Raw genomic sequence first — 18,178 nt, forward strand, 5'->3', positions numbered from 1 at the left:
CTTTTACAAAATACAAAATCATATATTTGAATATAGAGATAATAACGCATAATATATATCATATAAGAAGAAATAGAAAAGGTACAAGGCTAACGAAATGACAAGAAATTGACCCCTTCTTCTTGTCTTATATGTTTTCCAACCTCCCAATCCAATATTACTTCAACAATGTTTGGAATAGACGATTTTACAACATCTACTATCACTTGAGCATCTGTCATTTCCTTATTTCCAAACAAACGTAACTCTTGTAATTGATCACAGGACAGTAATATAATATTGGCTGCCGCACCTGGTTGTAGATTATTCAACGAAAGATCCAACTTAACTAACGAATGTGGGAAATGTAACAGCATTCCATGTAATTGTATAAATATGTTAGTAGAATTCAAGTATAGTTCCTTTAATTTTGGGAGATTCCAGAAAGCCGTAGGATTAAAAACCGCAATTGGATTTCTACCAAGATTTAGGTATTCTAATGACGCTGGAAGATCTCCCAATCGGGAAAGTTTGTTAGACAGTAAATCCAATTTCACGAGATTCTTATAGTTGTGTATTTGAAATTGGTCGAATAGTTTAGATTTTGTATCACATCGACTCAAATCTAGTTCAGTCAATGAATTTGGTAAGAAATCTCGACCTATTCTAATTGACAGTCGAAACCCGGTGAATAAAAGTTGTTGTACACATGCAGGGATCTGAAATTTTGATCTACTAAGAAGGCGTATAAGCGGCAACTTAAACTGTTTTAAGTTACTAGCTTCAATAATGATTCTTCCACGAATAGTGCTTCTAGACAAATCCAAAATGTCTAAGCTCAATGGCAATTTGCAAATAAAATCGCTCAGTTCTTCAACCCAACCGATTTTAAGTTGCACCAAATTTTCCATACTAGCCAAATTCAATAATTCAATCCCGTGCCAAGAAGATAGAACCAAACTCCGTAAAGATTTGGGAAATCGTATTTTTCCGATTTTGAAAACTTTTAGCTTTAACTCAACAAGCGTGTCTGGAAATACGGCTTGAGACCAATTTTCTTCGGGAATGGGCCACTTCCACCACCTCTGTTTCGTCTGATTCCAATCGTTTGAAATATGTAAAACCCTCAATGAACTTGGAAATAGCAATTTATCAGGTTGATAACATCCAAGATACGCCTTTAATTGAAGAACGTTTAAGTTCTTTGGGATTTGAAGGTTGTTACCTATGGGAATAAATACCTCAGTACCATTACCTTCAAATGACCACTGACTAGCGGGATGGTCTTCCATAGTTATTCTAAGCTTTCGTAGACTGGAGGGAAAAGTATTGTTTGAAAAGATCCTTGTTCCATAACCTTGAGATTTGATCTCAATCTCAAACTCTTTCAAATTAGGGTAAAGTTCTATACTATCCAAATCTGAAATATCTGGCTCATTGGCGCTTCCATATTCGCTCCATAAGATCACCCGCTCTATCCCAGGAGGAAACGTGAATCGTCTTAGGCTGTCCAAAGCGGAGTGAATTGCTGCCACAAATTCTCTTAAGCTTCCCAAATAAGTAACGTCCAATTCAACAAACTTGGTTATATTTATCTGCAAGAATTGTAAGCTCAACGGCAAACGGGGGAAGTCGTTCACAGATAAATCAAGCAATCCATCTATTCTCAACCTTTTCAAATTTGGAAATATCCGACAAAGGTCATTCAGTCCAACATTCCATAATGTAAGTTCCTGAATATTTCTACCCCAAGTTTTATCCTCAAATGAGGGGATAGACTTGGCAAGTACGGAGACGATATTTGGCAACATTTTCCCATGAATGAATCCTTTCAGAGAATCGGTTGTATTCTGGCGCGAAGGCAATAAAACTCGGTAAATGTTGTAGTCGAGACCGAAAGAAATGGGTGGTGACCTGTCCAGTTCTGTAACTGCAAGATCTATTCGTGGCAATTGACTTAGAATACTTGTATATCGTTCATGAAACCAAAGAAATTGGTCATACAGCAGGAAATAAACAATTTTAGGTTTAAAACTTGGGTATTTTCTAACAAATTGAACCAATTGGTATAGTCGCAAAGGTTTAAAAACTCGTTTGCTAGACTCTTGGTGTACGTAATTGAGATAACATTTTAAGACGGGTTTACTAACTCTTTTCTGAATAATATATTTGTATACTTCTCTTGAATCTAGAAATCGCGAGTATTCTGAGACTTCTGCAAAGCGATAGAGTCTATTTATTGCATATCCTCCTAGGAATGGAAGATTGACATAAGTTTCCAATATATAGTCGGGTATGAAAAAAACAATGAGTTCAATTATCTCGTTAGGTAAATCAAACAATTCAAGTCTTCTTCTTTGTCTCTTCCTTGCCGGGAAGTTTAAATGTTGTAGTTGTAGTTGTTGTGGAACCATCTTCGTTGAACCGTGTACCTTTTGTTTGGGAGGTTTAATAAAGAAACTGGTGATTAAGGATTACTTTTTAAACTCTAAAGAATTGAATTGACAAAATGGTTGCAAAGTTTAATTTTACGCGTATGTTTTGCCTTTTTCTTAATTGGGACATAATTAGAGAGAGAAAGAGAGAGACGGAGGAGTAAAAGGAAGTCAAGTATTTGATAAAACACATTGTAAGTATCAACTTAGTTAAGTAATCACAATAACATGTATATAAATTACAGTTATAGATTCAAATATTGAATTAAGTATTATTTTCTTGCTTAATTATATAAGTGTTTTTATATGACCATAATAGATTTTCATTAGAAAAGTTCTATTGGTTGTAAAAAAAAATTGAATTATTTCACAACAACTCCTTATTTTTTGATCGAGATAGAGAACGGGGGAAGGGACAAACGATCGATTGAAAGGTTAAAAGGGGTAAGGTAAGATGAATTTAGTTAAAGTATATGATGGTAAATTCATTGGAGGTGGATTACAATTGAAATCAATTGATGATGATAATGATAATGGTATAATTTGGTGTCCATGTCTTAATTTAATATTTATGATTATGAATAAAACTTCAATTTGGGTTTATAGAATTAATGGGGAACGAATATATTCAATTAATAATAAATCAATTATAAAATCAATTTGCTTTAATGATAATGGTAAATACTTTGTCACATGTGGTGCTGGTACTTCTACTGATGGTAATGGTATAATAAAGATCTATGATTCAAATAATGGTAATCTAATTAAAGTATTGGATTTATCATTTAATAAGATTGATTTCATTCAATGGAATCTTCATACTAATCAAGATGCATCTCAGCAATCATTATTTGATATTAATTTATTAAATAAATTACCAAAAGTATCTTCAATTGATAAACAAGAAGAAGGCGGTTTGCTAGAGTATCTAGTAATTGTTGATGATTCGAATAATATAACATTGAATTTTAATAAATTATTAACTATAACGGGTATTAAATTACCTCAAGATTATCAAATATTACAACAATTAAAAACAGGATTATTTGATCAAATTTTCTTAGTTAAACATGGTGATTATAATTACAAACTTTTAGCATTGAAATATAATATTGTGGATAAGAATATCTTGATTGATGTATTAATTAAATTATGTCAATTAATTAAATATCAAGATTATGTCAAATCCCAATTGAATGATTTATATAAACAGATAACACCATTTATTCAATTACTTGATAGATATATGTCTAATTTACAATCAGACATCAATTATCCAATCGCTAACTACTTAAATGATATTCTTCTAACGGGATTAATTACAGATGAATCAACTAAAGATTTCTGGTTAAATCAGTTCGGTGAACGTGGCTATAAGAAATTGAATAAATTAGGCAATTCAAGTTATGATTTATGTCGACAAGTAATTTATCAACATTTAATTTCATCAAATGAAAGAATGATCATATTAATTAATGATTTAAAAGGAATATCTATTTGGTTAAAAGATTCAAATTCAAAAGATGATTTGGGATTAAATAAATGCATCATACAAGAATTAATTTCAATATTAAAACATCAAATTAAACTATATTACAAATGCTTATGGGATATTCAAAATGAGCAAAAGCTATTTAATCAATTTTTGAGTTGGATTAAAACAAGCATTATTGATAGATTATCAAAAGAAGATGAAGACCAACAAGAGGCTAGTGATAATGCATCAATATCCATATCGGATATTTTACAGTATATTAATGGGAATTTATTTAATAGTGTTCTATGCAAATATTTCCCTTTTGAGGATGATTTTGAAACTATTCGGATAGGCGATCCAATTTGTAATCTAATTGATGAAGATAATAAATTGGAAACTAAATTGAAATCGTTATTATCATCAGTAAACTCATTCCATTTATCAATATTTATATTTCAAGAAATCAAATCAATTAATTTACCAAGCGGATATACAAGTTTAAATCTACAAAGAAGTAATGAGCAACAGTTATTATTATATCTTATTGATAAGGATTCTAATTTACAAATTATGAATGTTGAAACAAATGAATTCAAAACTATTCCACAGGTGAAATCATATAAACAAAGACAGCATGATTTGATTGTCTTGACTAATGATAACAAGATGCATATCGTTGAATTGTCTAGCATATTTACAAGCAATGACAGTACCTTAAGTATTGATATATCTACCTTAATATCATTCCAACCTCATAGATTTCTCATGGGTGGAGAAGATTTTGGATGTGTTATTGATTCCTTAAATCAAAATTATTCAGTTTTTAAATTTGCAAAATCATAATAATTCTCAATATAGAATTCATATTTATTATCTTTACGATTAAGATAAAATTGTTTGGTTAGCCATTCACGAAGTATCAAATAAAAATTATCATCATTATCAATATTTAGAATTGGTTTTCTTAAATCTTGTGTAATTATTGGATCTAAATTGATTTGATCTTGTAATTGTTTACGATGAATATATTTATAATAATTTGGATTTATAGGAATTTGATTATTAACCATTTGAGCTATATCGATAATATCCTTCTTTAGCATTGGTTTACAACTGGTAAGAATTTGCCTCACTTGGCTAATTCTAGTTTTGACAAGCCTATCTCGAAAGTGTGATCCAATAGGTAATCCATAATTAGTTGGTGGATAAAGTATTTCGAAGATTGGTGGTTTAACTTCAAGTCTATCTTTATGATTTAAAATGAACTTATATAATTGATCAACTCGCTTAAATATATTTTCAACGGGGTTTTCTCGAATACCATAATGCTTATATAATTCAAGAGGTTTTACCTTCAGGTCCAACCCTTCATATCCTAAGAACTCAGTAACCAGGAAATCTGCATTTATATAACTTTTTAATTGATTATTATATTGTTTAACATCTGCATCTGCATCTCCAGATTTTCCAATTTCATTAATCATTTCAATTTGGGGCCAGAATGGTTTAAATTTTATATATGGAATCTTGTGAAATTGATAAATCCATGAATTATCTCTACCTTTATATATAGTATCCAATAATTCGGGTATTTTAATAGTATATGATTCTTCTATTAAGATATCATCAAGTAATATTTTTAAAGTATGAACATTTGCTGTTGAAGATGATGATCGTAATGCCTTGCGATATCTCTTTTTGACAAATTTTCGAGTATCTTGAATAATTGGTGATGGTAATGGTAATCGTCTTATTTGTTTTACAACTGACTTGTAATCCTTTAGTAGAGTCTTCATGATTTTGCGTTTTCTTTTCTCTCCTTGCCTCCTTGTCTATCACTATATACCCAGAGAGCAAAGAAGATCTGCTCTCTGATGAGGTTTCCAGTAATAAGAATTAATGGGTGAAAAATCCATGAGAAAAAAATAATTTATAAACCCAATGAATTTAAACAGGGTGGTACAGTAAACAATCTATATGATCAATTAAAAGAGCCAGATCAAATTAAGAAAAAAGGAAACAGACAACAAGAACAATGGCATTGGCAGAGACTTTGGTAAGAGCGATTAATAAATTAGGATTGGTTCCTAAATTGATTCAATTGTTACCCAAATTTTCATTAATAATTGCTTTGATAAGTTGTTTATGGTTATTTGTATTACCTTTGGATGATTATTATCGTAATACTTATATTTCAGAAAATGCTTTAATGCCAGGACAAATTCATTCATATTTTAGAGAAAGTGAATGGAATATAGTTAGAGGTTATAGAGATGAATTAAAAAAATTAGAACCAATGACAATTCCACAACGTAATGAAATCATTGAAACTTGGTTAAATGATTTAGGTTTGCAAACTTCTTATCATGTTAATGGATTTGCAAATGATACCTTATATGCAGTTATGCATGCTCCAAGAGGTGAAAATACTGAAGCTATGGCGTTGGTTGTTCCTTGGTCTATTGGTACTAATGATGACAACAATGATAATGAATATAATGAAGGTGCACTTGCCTTAGCAATGTCTTTAACAAGATATTTCACAAGAATGTCAATTTGGTCTAAAAATATTTTACTTATATTTCCTCAAGATACTCGGAAATCACTTAGAAGTTGGGTAGAAGCTTATCATTCTACTTTGGATAATACTGCTGGTTCAATTGAAGCAGCTATTGTTATTGAGTATGGGAAATCAATTGGAGATTACTTTGATTATTATGAAATGTATTATGAAGGATTGAATGGTCAATTACCTAATCTTGATTTATTAAATACCGCAAATACAATTGCGCGTCACGAAGGTATTCATTGTTCAATTCAAGGTATAACTACTCCAAAATTCACGTATTCAACTAGATTACAAACTTTATTAAAAGGAATATTACAATTAACCCTTCGAGGATTAACTAGACATTCACCAGGCTGTGAAGCATTTTCCGGTTGGCAAATTCAAGCATTTACTATGAAAGCCATTGCCAATGAAAATAAAAATAAGCATGATATCACTCAATTTGGTAGAATTGTCGATTCAAGTTTTAGATCAGTTAATAATTTATTAGAAAAATTCCATCAATCATTCTTTTTCTACTTAATGCTTTCACCTAAGAATTTTGTCTCCATTGGAACTTATTTGCCAAGTTCAGTTGGATTGGCTGTTGCTTATGTATTGAGTTCTTTAGGTGGGATTTTAAATGGGAAAATTGAATCAAAAGATATTTTATCCAACCTTTCAACAATCTTGTTAACCTTTGTTAGTGTTGAATTGGCATGTGTTGGATTATCATTTACTATTCCATTTATGATTCTTAATTCAGATGATGATGCTTTAGGTGTTTCGGCCCAATTTTTGTTGATATTACTGAGTCTTGGATTCTTGGTCACCATTTTATCAATGACTATGAAAAGGAGATTAAATAAACCTGTTGCATATTCGTTAATTTCATTGGCTTTATTCGTTATTGCTCTTTTGATTACTGCCTTGATGATTGTTCATTTTTCGTTAGCATTGATGATTGGTCTCTTGGCATTACCTTTGAGCTTGATTCCAAACTTAATGGATCAATTAGGTGATGTTTCTAAATTCACATCCACACAACAAGATTCCGAACCTCCGAAAGATCCAATGACAAAATTCTTACAATTTGTGAAAACAAATAAACCTCACATGTTAATTTGTTTATGTTTATTAATCTCGAATCCGTTCTTTATAATCCTTGTAGGTGGTAATTTCTTAACTACAAATGAGGCCGGTGGTATTGAATTATTTCAAGGTTTGACTACCAGTTGGAATGATCTTCAATGTTGGACTTGGTTTATTGTTATATTGGGGTGGTTTCCTTGCTGGATCTTGGTAGGGATTGGATTTGTCCTCTATCGTGTTGATATTGATGATATATTGTCGAAAAAGAAATTAGAGTAAGATATGTGTATGTAGGTTTATAGAGATTAACTTATTGTCTTTTTTTTTACATTAGATCCGTAGTATTAACAAGTTGAGGTTTTATTATGCTAATCTATTTACAAAATTGTGCTTTCATTCGTTTCCTTCTAAATTTGTTTGAATGGAATAACTATACCAGGACCTTGGAATGATGAAAGAGCACATTTACCCACTACAGTTTTCTTTAAGTCCTTACTGCTAAACTTTGAATAAACTACATCAGAAGCAGCTTTCAAATTTTCTAAAATTTGTTTATCACTGAAATTGGTTGTTCCAATTGAGAAAGAAAGATTTTGATGCTTTTGTCTAAATGGAGCCATAGAACCTAACTTAAGCATATCTTCAATTTTATCAGTAACAGTACCTTTCTTTGCGTTTGGCATTATCCCTTTTGGACCCAAGATTCTAGCTACCGATTTCACATCAATTTCTGGAGTTGCAAATCCATGAGTAAATTGATCAATATCTATTTCCTTCTTGGCAACCTTTTCAAGCAATTCTCTCCCACCAACATGGACAATATTATGTTTCTTAAATTCTTCAACTTTATCAGAATCACTGGTGAATACAATTGGATTAAATGTGGTTACTGGATGAGGGAAATTGATATTTCCAGAAAGGGGCACAGCACCAGCTTCTTGGGCAACTTCCAAGTAAACAATAACTTTAGCTTTATTACCTACTTCGGCAGCACGTATATATCTCATGGCAGTTGGTATGTCCATATACAATGGATGATTGCTTGGATCTTTAGCCAATTCTTTCATTCTAAGTTTTTCTCTAATTTTAATCTTTTCTCTAGTACTTGGTTTTGCTAATACAACACAACTGGAGGAGAATGAACGAACCCCGAGAGCATTCTTGCTTACTATTGAAGCTACACCTGATTTAAACATGCTCTATGATATTCTCTGTTTCTCTCTCTCTAACAAGTTTAAGCTTCGCAAGACCTGGTTTGATTACTATGAGAAAATTTTTATTAACCAAAACTGAAAAAAAAAAATTCAGATTGAAATCACGTGAATGGTCAGGTGATATTTATCACATGATTTTCGAAGTTTTTGTAAGCCGCACCTAAAAGGTATGTCGTGTTTTTTCTTAAGAATGTCAGATATTTTAAAGTGAGTCAGACGTAGAATTCTACGACAAGGCGGCTACGGACCAATTCCAAATTTACATTTATGCAAGTTTTAGACATCGGAAAAATGACCAGATTTAGTTCTTCTCAAAGATTCTCAAAATTATTGAGAAGTGCAACATGATGCTATTTCATTTTGGATGATTTCTAGAAAGTTTTAAAAAAGAAAACTTAGCGTCATATGAGGTTGATTCAGGGTATTAGGGTCATGAAAAATAGTTTTGTGGATAAAATTTTAATCCGATCAGATAAAAAAAAAATAATTTATTTTCACAATAATTCAAAACAACACCGGAAGAATTTCTGTTGGTATATGCAATAGAAAACCAAAAATTAATTTACGCAACATAATTCCGGATACTTTCTTTTTCTATATTTAAATTTATTTTTAATCTTTCTAAAAGATTGCTTCTATTGCATAGAATTGTAATTTATTATTTATTATTGAATTACTAATTTTAATAAATTAATAAATGAACGATTTGCTTCCATCGCATTTGCTTCCATTGCATTATATTGCATATACATAATATAATTATCAATATTCCCATCTTTTAGTAAGATCTACTTAGTATAGATCAATATTCCCACATTTAGTAACATCTACAACCATATATGACTGTGCATAATAGATCCTTCATACCGGATAATCCATCCCCACTCGCATCTAGATCTTCATCTAATAGAGTGAAGCATACGTTACCAAGAAACGATACCCCAACTACAAGCATACTGAGTAATGACAACTCTGACGAAGACGATGACTATTCATATGATGATATTAATGAAGATTCTATCCACAAGACTATCCCTCGAGAGTTTTTCAACCGATTAATCGAATTTCCATTATTTAGCAATGCCCCAAAATCATTCCATACCAAAATCGTATCAGAATTAAAACTAATGCAATATCATCCTCAAGAATTTATAATCAAAACTGGCCAATGTAGTAAATCAATGTATTGGATCCTTAAAGGGGTTGTCAGTGTCACTTCCTCGCCTGATGGCGAAAGTGTCTATGCTGAATTAGCTAGTGGGTCATTTTTCGGAGAGATTGGAATATTGTATAATCGACCTAGAACAGCTACTGTAGTAGCAAAGACAAGAGTATTAGTGGGTGTTTTGACAGCAAAGGCGTTGAATATGGTGTTGAGGAATTATCCATCGATAGAAAGACGGATTAGAGATGAGGCACAAGAAAGATTAGCCATGCAAGAAAAGAAAAAGAGAAACAATAAATATCAAGATGAGAGTATATTACCACAAGGGAAGCACAATCTTCAATATCACCAGCAGCAGCTACAAGTTCCATTAGATGAAAAGGGCTATAATGCATCTATGTTGGCTAGTCAAGCGAGTATTATACCCGGACCACATGTTCCATCACTATTAACAACTCCATCTTCTTCATATCCAAGTTCTCCAAATACAAGCAGTGTTGAACATCTCATAGTAATCCAGGATTTCATAAGGAGTCTTCCGATTTTTCAAAACTTACCACGAGATATAATTCATCAATTAGCATTAGGTGTTGAACCGTTATCAATATCTCAACCATATGAAGATATTCTCCATAAGGGTGATGATGGATCGAATATTTATTTTATCATAGATGGAGAAGTTGAAGTTTTCGATTATGCCCATGATGGAGAATCAAATCGGGTGGAAACTATCTTAGCGAGGTTATCTCAGGGAAATTATTTTGGAGAAATGTCCTTTTTAACTATTTACAAAACCAAACTGAACGAACTACCCGAACTGCTTCTGTTCGATCTATTACGGCTTGTGAATTAATGGTGATTAAATCAGATCGCCTAATGACATTGTGTGTGCAGTATCCGTTTATTGTCGAAGATATGAGATCGACTGCTGAAGCAAGGAGGAATAATTTAAACCTGCTTCAGAATGATGATAGTAATAGCGAAGAAGAGATATTCACCCCAAACTGGACATTTCAGAAACGACATAAACTGGTCTCGCCCTCAATATCAATCTCAAGATCTCCATCTCCTGACTTCAGATCAATTCAACCAACACCTTCTTCCTTCCCCGCCAAGCTTCCTCCAATAACCACTCCTACAACTACTCAAAAAAGAAGACGGTCGGTGGATATAGACATCCCACCTACTTCAATAGATAACTTCCAAGCATTCCATACCCTACCCAAACCAAAACCCTACATTCCACATAAGAGACGGCGCACGCTCGCCCAGATCAATCCAACACATCCCGGAAGGAGACGCTCTTCGATATTGGCAAATTGTGAACTCTTGCCCGACAAGCTAACCCAACAAATCCTCCAATACCTCCCCTTAACTTCCATGATGAGATTTCGTCTAGTATCGAAAAAATGGAGACATTTGTTACATATGATACCATTACCCATCCTTGATCTTAAACCTTGGAATACCTTGGTGGATGATAAGGCGTTGATAAGTATAACTGATTTCGTGGGATGTAGACCTGAAATAATTGATATTTCGAATTGTTTTCATATTACGGATGAAGGATTTAGTTATATGATAAATGAGATTGGGATTTCTGGGAAAATAAAGACGATTAGAATGGTTTCGAATTGGGAAGTTAGTGCGATGGCTATTATGGATTTAAGTGTGGCTCATGTGGGAAGATATTTGGAAGAGATTGATTTATCTAATTGTCGGAAAGTGCGTGATGATGTTTTGGAAAGGTTGATTGGATGGGGAGAAGAAGAAGAGGAGGTTCCGGGTGTAGGAGTAGATGAATTGGTGGGATGTAAGAGGTTAAAGGTTTTGAATCTTGGATATTGTAAGCATTTGACTGATTCTACGATGAAACATATTGCAATGCAAGCTAGTGATAGAATTGAAGTGTTGGATATTACAAGATGTACATTGATTAGTGATCTTGGATTTGAATATTGGCAATATCGGAACTTCTCCAATTTAAAACTGTTAATCCTTAAAGATTGTACATTTTTAACTGATAAAGCTATGTTTGCAATTGCTAATCTGGCAAAGAATCTAGAAACTTTGAATTTGGATTTTTGTTGTAGTTTAACTGATTTATCAATAGAGGTATTAAGTTTAGGTTGTCCCAAATTAAGACAATTAAACTTTTCATTTTGTGGACTGGCAATCAGTGATTCTTCATTAGTTACAATTTCATTAAATCTTGCTTATTTAGAAAGATTGATACTCAAGGGGTGTATTAGAGTTACTCGTGCTGGCGTTGACGCTTTGTTAAGTGGGATATCACCAAGATTGAATTATCTTGATATAAGTCAATGTAAGAATGCTCATATCTATCCTGGAAACTTCCCAGCTCAACAATTAACCATCAATCCACAAACTAAATCTGCATTTGTATCTGCTGGTCCATATAACAACATTACTGAGATTGTATTATAAGATTATAAACATTACATAGACGAAATACATACATTACTTCTTACCCTTCTTTTTCTTGACTTTATCTTCAAATTCGATACACAGAATGGGTATGCCTTTATCTTTCAATATTTCAATAATCAATTTCCCATGAGGTCCTTGAACTTGTACCTCTGTTATTGCAGGATTATGGGTCGCTTGACCAATAGTAGATGATCCACTACATTTATTTCTTAATTCCTCAGCAAATGCTCCCGGTTTAATATTAAACTTCTCAAAATTTGATACTCTAGTAATTATCTTTCTTCCGATTTTCATTTCTGTTATGATTGTAATTTTGGGTAATTGACCTTTTTGAATGGGGAATGCCTCTCCATTTGATAAAATTATTTGATAATGAGGTGAGAAATTGGATAAGAATTGTTTGAATATTTGATCACGGGCGACTTGTGGTCCTTGTTTGTTGGAAGTGATGGTAGCTAGGGTCTCATCTATACGGATTGTCTTTTTGTTCTTACCGATTAATTCAAACTTATTGGCGTATGATTCTAATAATGTACGTAATTCAGGTGAGGTATAGATTGAATCGTATTGTTTATCTAACTTGTTGAAGAACATTCTTGATTTACTCGTTGGCTTATATAATAATTTAATATTCATTTGTTTTTTTGTCAGATCTTGTTGATTAGTTGACTTTGGTTTATTAATCTTATGAGGTACAAAGTTTTCTATAATTGGAGTTGTTGATGCAATTAATTTAATGATTGATAAATCTTCATCTTTTCCTTTCACATCAAGATATCCTAATTTAGCCATGGCTTTAAGATATTTAGATGTTTTTTTATATGAGGTTTTTTTAATATTCGTATATGAAGAATCCATAATTGGGAGATTTTTGTAGATATGGGAGGACATGAATGTTGATGCAGTTATGGGGAGATCTACTTTATCTAATTTGATTGTTTGTAATAATGCTCTAGTAAAGAAATTATCAATTTCTTCGGTTGTTAATTTAACAGTGTCATCTTCTTCTTCTGCTTGTTCAGTTGTTGCCTCTTCTTCTTCAGCCGCTTCCGGCTCTGGGGACGTCTGTTGTTCATTGGCATTTCCATTTGTTGCTTCAATAGGAGTAATCTCTTTCGACTTGGCCTCACAAGATTCTGGCGGTACCTCATTCCCTTCTTTTGTTTCCTCCAACTCCAAATCTCCAACTTGTTCTTCCAATGTCTTTTCCTCTGATTCTTCTCCTTCAATCACCGCTGGCATAGTAGTATCAAGCATTTCTGGAACCGGAACATCCACTTCTCGATTAATCTTCGCCAACTCATCATTAAACAGATGTATAATCTCAACCGCTACCCCTGTCCTTCCAATAACCGATTCATATCTAGTCATATCAACTTTACATATTCCCAATGCCATAATTACCCCTGGACGTTGTTTACTAACCACACCTACAACAGCGCCTCGCTTCAATCTGGAGTCAAAAGGCGGTACAGTTCCTGGAATCATGAGATCAGCTCCATTGCCTATGATATCTATAACATGAGGATGGGTTTGGATGGTGGGGATCAAATATGGACATTTCCATAAGGTGTAAACAGTAGGATATAATTGAGAATCACGAGTTTGAAACCAACGCGGGATTTCTTGATTGTCGAATAATATTGAACCTGAATAACCCAATGGAGATTTGAATGTTGCTCTTTTGGTTATTGGTGGTAATATATCTTCTAATGATGATTTAGGAAGTTGAGTTGATGATAATGAATATACTTGACATATTTGTGAAAGTAATTTTCTTCTTTCTGATGATTTGATATTGGCTGATGGTTTGACCAATGTCTGTTTCTTAAACATACTCATTGCACTATTTACTCAATTGTAAGAACCGGGCAGTTGCAATAGCAATCGAAGAAGAAGGAGAAGAATTGGGATGTATGAAAAATTTTGAAATTTTAGGGAAATATTTTTATATCACGTGATTGAAATTTTGAAACCCAGATTTCTTTCAATTGAACACATCAACATCAACAACAGCAACAAGAAGAACAGAGGTAGAACCAGAGCAAAGTTTAAATATGGAGAAACCAATAGATAATAGTAAGGATGAAGAAGTGGTGGGATATAAAGAGCAACAGGTAAAGCCATCAGTTGTAACTGATGAACCTTCAACAACAACGAAAACAAGATATTTAATTATCTTCATTATGATTATTTTCATTATAACATTAGGATATCCATTATATATTATAACTACTAATATATACAGAGCTGATATTCCGTCTATTCAGGAAATTGACAACATCAATGAATTGGTTAAGTTTAATATACCCTTATATGTTAATGGTAATCAGCAAGTGGATCAATCTATTCTTAATCAACAATTGAATCAAAGATATCCTAATCTTAACAACAATTGGGTAATAGAATTAACTAATGAACCTGTGACTGATGGTTATACTATTAATTTACACGTATCAAGCGATGATAATAATCGTTATGATGTGTTGAATAGAATTGTTGATGTATATACAAAAAAGGATGAAGATGTCAATGATTATATTGGGAAAGTACTTTATGATTCATTATTTCAATATGAATTAAATAAGATCAATTCAATTATTAAAGGAGATACAAGCTATGAAGATAGTGGAGTTGCTTTCCCATATAATCCTAAATTCAATATTGTTATTTCATTATTGGTTGAAAATGGTATTTCAATCAATTGGGAAATAGACCAATTATTAATACAATATCAATCAATATTAAATGGCTTATTCAATCATTATTCCAATTTCACAATCACATCACAAGTTCAATATTATTCAAAATTATCAAAAGATTATCAATTAACCAATTATACAATTCAACAAGATGATTTATCAACATTTATTAATTTTAATGATTGGAATTTAGATAATGTTAATATTAATCCAACTATTAATTTCTTGATCTATTTCCCAAGTTCCAATTATCAAGGTATACCTTTATTGATTGAAAATTCAACTACTAATTCATTCCTTGTACCTCAATGGGGTGGCGTAACTATTTTGAATTGCTTCGATAAACCAGTAATAATCACTAAGGATAAACCAATTACAATTACTCAAGATCATTTAACAACAACAATNCTTTATTGATTGAAAATTCAACTACTAATTCATTCCTTGTACCTCAATGGGGTGGCGTAACTATTTTGAATTGCTTCGATAAACCAGTAATAATCACTAAGGATAAACCAATTACAATTACTCAAGATCATTTAACAACAACAATGAATATATTCATATCTCAATTATTCCATTTATTAGGAGTTCCCTCATCTGCTTCAACTGGTCCTACATCAACATTAATCAAAGTTGATTCATTAACAAGAATTCAAATATTGAAAAATTTAAAAGAATCAAAAGCAAACTTACATTCCTTAATTAAATTATCTGAATCCTTAAATGAAATCACCATACCAGAAGAAACCAAAACCATGATTGATTTAACTCTTGACAAAATCAATCAAGCTATTGCTCAAGCTAAAGATATTCATAAAAGTATGGAATTTAGTGCACAAGCTTTAATATATTCAAATAAAGCATTTTTTGAAGAAAAAATGGTCCAACAAGCTTATTTCCCCAATGAACATAAATTAGCCGTGTTATTACCTTTATTAGGACCTGTTTGTTCAATTATGATTTTTGGTAGTTTGAAATTAGTAAAAGATTTGAAATCTTTAAATACTGTTTTAAAGAAGAAGAAAGATGAATGAGAGAGTGTGACTTAGACAATATTGCTTATGTAGCGTGTTCGGTGGGAATCCGTTAGACTTCTATATTAATCTAAATAAATATGCTGGGAGCACTATGTGCTTGATCACTGGTATACCGTTTCCTTGCTTCGATTGGGAGCGCCCTCTATTAGCTTGTTAAGCCGTGAGTAAACCCAACACATAAGGTAAGCCGTGAGTAAACCCAACACACAGGGTACACGTTGCATTATGAACCGCTTTTCATATACTTTCCAGACCACGCATCTCTAAGCAACGTGTAGCATATACGTATTGTATGAGCGACTTCTTTTCATAGAAACCAACCAGTCTGTGATTGTGAATCTCCTCCAAAGCCTAGTTCCTAGTATGCATCAAAATACTCAAAATAAGAATATATTATTATTAGTAGTTGGTCATTATCTAGATCTTTTCCATTGTAGTTGTATCTATGTCATAGCTTACACTATACCAGAGTTAAAGTTTGCATCCCATGTGGGTATGTCATACAAATAATTTGTAGTTTATAATTTCTCCTGAATTTGGAACCAATTTTTTGCAGTAATTAACAACCTTGGTACATCATCAAGATTATACTTGATTATTTCTATAGATTTATAGATTTAAGTATAAATAGCGACTTATATCCCCTGCAATCTTATCTTATTTATCAAATCAATAATATTAATACACATAATCATTTTATATAAATTTAAGATTCCCCATACTATTGTACAATTGGCATAATTATTTTTTAGTGTAATAAAGAGATCTACCGAAACAAACGAAAAAAAAATTTCACATTTCTATCTTTTACTTTCACTACTACTACTGTCCTTCAAAGCTAACAATATGAGTAGATATTTAGTCAATACAATTGGTATTAGTTCAATAGGTATAGCATCCTATTTCTGGGGTAAATCATCAACACCATCCAGTCCAACCGACACCCCAACCATCCCACCTCCATCATCAAACCTTCCAGCCCCCATCAAACCAACTGGAAAAGAAGTATTTGATCCATCATTAGTCCGTCCCCAAGATTTCTTCAGATATGGATTTCCCGGCCCTTTACACGATCTCCAAACCCGTAATGAATTCGTATCGTGTTATGATCGTTCCACCAGAAATCCATATTGGGTAGTTGAACATATCACCAAAGAATCAATCAAACGAGGATCAGGCGTCGATCGTAAGAAATCAACATTTAAAGAAGATGAATCGATTCCGGTGAAATTTAGAGCTAGATTAAGGGATTATTTCCGGAGTGGATATGATAGAGGACATAATGCCCCAGCAGCAGATGCTAAATATAGTCAAGATGCTATGGATGAAACGTTTTATTTAACGAATATGAGTCCACAAGTGGGTGATGGTTTCAATCGTGATTATTGGGCCCATTTGGAAGATTTTGCAAGAAGATTGACTGATAAATATGATGATGTTAGGATTATGACTGGGACTTTGTTTTTACCTAAATTAGGACCAGATGGGAAATATAGAGTTACTTATGAAGTTATTGGAAGTCCGCCAAATGTTGCAGTACCAACTCATTTCTTTAAATTGATTGTTGGGGAAAATAAATCTGATAATGGAAAGATTAGTTGTGCTGCATTTGTATTACCTAATGATGTTATTGATAATAATGTTCCTTTAACTGATTTCCAAGTTCCAGTTGAAAGTGTTGAAAGATCAAGTGGGTTAGAATTATTACATAAAATTCCTTATTTTAATAAGAAAGATTTATGTAAAGAAGTTAAATGTGAATTAGTCATTAGAGAATTCCCAAAACAAGTTAATAATGTTATGGCATTACCTGCTCCTGGGAAGTAAGTTAGATCTTGTATATAATATGTGTATATATCCCAAGTAGATATTCTTTACTAAAAGTTATTGAATCTGAATATAGTAAATACTGACTGTAAATATGCGAATCAGCTGGCAAGAGGGAAAATTGGCTACAATCTAGTTTGCAATACTTCTTTCTCAGTTGGTAATTTTGACTATCCAACTCAGTCACTATTATATAATTGACAATATTAGGAGATATATTATTGTTCTCTTTCTTTGAAGCTTGATTA

General features: G+C 32.3%; 10 protein-coding genes across 10 annotated transcripts; 6 read left to right on the plus strand and 4 right to left on the minus strand. All coding sequences in view use genetic code 12, as the record gives it.

Moving 5' to 3' along the window:
- Window positions 1-89: 89 nt before the first annotated feature.
- Window positions 90-2,393, minus strand: J8A68_001498 (uncharacterized protein; the record flags this gene model as incomplete). The annotated part of the gene is made up of 1 exon (XM_049405158.1): window positions 90-2,393. One exon carries the CDS (start codon window positions 2,391-2,393, stop codon window positions 90-92), a length of 2,304 nt encoding a protein of 767 aa, XP_049265202.1.
- A 95-nt stretch (window positions 2,394-2,488) lies between these two features.
- On the plus strand, window positions 2,489-4,598 carry J8A68_001499 (anaphase promoting complex subunit 4; the record flags this gene model as incomplete). Its single annotated transcript, XM_049405159.1, has 3 exons — window positions 2,489-2,513; window positions 2,864-4,500; window positions 4,581-4,598. The coding sequence occupies 3 exons, from the start codon at window positions 2,489-2,491 to the stop codon at window positions 4,596-4,598; spliced, it is 1,680 nt and encodes a 559-aa protein (XP_049265203.1).
- Window positions 4,599-4,703: 105 nt separating this feature from the next.
- J8A68_001500 (uncharacterized protein) lies at window positions 4,704-5,687 on the minus strand (the record flags this gene model as incomplete). The annotated part of the gene is made up of 1 exon (XM_049405160.1): window positions 4,704-5,687. The coding sequence occupies one exon, from the start codon at window positions 5,685-5,687 to the stop codon at window positions 4,704-4,706; it is 984 nt and encodes a 327-aa protein (XP_049265204.1).
- Window positions 5,688-5,926: 239 nt separating this feature from the next.
- Window positions 5,927-7,810, plus strand: J8A68_001501 (GPI-anchor transamidase subunit; the record flags this gene model as incomplete). Its single annotated transcript, XM_049405161.1, has 1 exon — window positions 5,927-7,810. One exon carries the CDS (start codon window positions 5,927-5,929, stop codon window positions 7,808-7,810), a length of 1,884 nt encoding a protein of 627 aa, XP_049265205.1.
- A 128-nt stretch (window positions 7,811-7,938) lies between these two features.
- J8A68_001502 (mitochondrial 54S ribosomal protein uL1m) lies at window positions 7,939-8,727 on the minus strand (the record flags this gene model as incomplete). The annotated part of the gene is made up of 1 exon (XM_049405162.1): window positions 7,939-8,727. One exon carries the CDS (start codon window positions 8,725-8,727, stop codon window positions 7,939-7,941), a length of 789 nt encoding a protein of 262 aa, XP_049265206.1.
- An 857-nt stretch (window positions 8,728-9,584) lies between these two features.
- J8A68_001503 (uncharacterized protein) lies at window positions 9,585-12,358 on the plus strand (the record flags this gene model as incomplete). The annotated part of the gene is made up of 2 exons (XM_049405163.1): window positions 9,585-10,631; window positions 10,805-12,358. 2 exons carry the CDS (start codon window positions 9,585-9,587, stop codon window positions 12,356-12,358), a joined length of 2,601 nt encoding a protein of 866 aa, XP_049265207.1.
- A 33-nt stretch (window positions 12,359-12,391) lies between these two features.
- J8A68_001504 (uncharacterized protein) lies at window positions 12,392-14,203 on the minus strand (the record flags this gene model as incomplete). The annotated part of the gene is made up of 1 exon (XM_049405164.1): window positions 12,392-14,203. The coding sequence occupies one exon, from the start codon at window positions 14,201-14,203 to the stop codon at window positions 12,392-12,394; it is 1,812 nt and encodes a 603-aa protein (XP_049265208.1).
- Window positions 14,204-14,418: 215 nt separating this feature from the next.
- Window positions 14,419-15,480, plus strand: J8A68_001505 (GPI17; the record flags this gene model as incomplete). Its single annotated transcript, XM_049405165.1, has 1 exon — window positions 14,419-15,480. One exon carries the CDS (start codon window positions 14,419-14,421, stop codon window positions 15,478-15,480), a length of 1,062 nt encoding a protein of 353 aa, XP_049265209.1.
- A 134-nt stretch (window positions 15,481-15,614) lies between these two features.
- J8A68_001506 (uncharacterized protein) lies at window positions 15,615-16,100 on the plus strand (the record flags this gene model as incomplete). Its single annotated transcript, XM_049405166.1, has 1 exon — window positions 15,615-16,100. The coding sequence occupies one exon, from the start codon at window positions 15,615-15,617 to the stop codon at window positions 16,098-16,100; it is 486 nt and encodes a 161-aa protein (XP_049265210.1).
- Window positions 16,101-16,949: 849 nt separating this feature from the next.
- On the plus strand, window positions 16,950-17,930 carry J8A68_001507 (ribonuclease; the record flags this gene model as incomplete). The annotated part of the gene is made up of 1 exon (XM_049405168.1): window positions 16,950-17,930. The coding sequence occupies one exon, from the start codon at window positions 16,950-16,952 to the stop codon at window positions 17,928-17,930; it is 981 nt and encodes a 326-aa protein (XP_049265211.1).
- Between the last annotated feature and the right edge of the window lie 248 nt (window positions 17,931-18,178).

Source organism: Hemisphaericaspora subhashii (assembly GCF_019202705.1).
Source record: "Hemisphaericaspora subhashii strain CBS 10753 chromosome Unknown scaffold83, whole genome shotgun sequence".
In the NCBI taxonomy this organism is placed as follows: domain Eukaryota; kingdom Fungi; phylum Ascomycota; class Pichiomycetes; order Serinales; family Debaryomycetaceae; genus Hemisphaericaspora; species Hemisphaericaspora subhashii.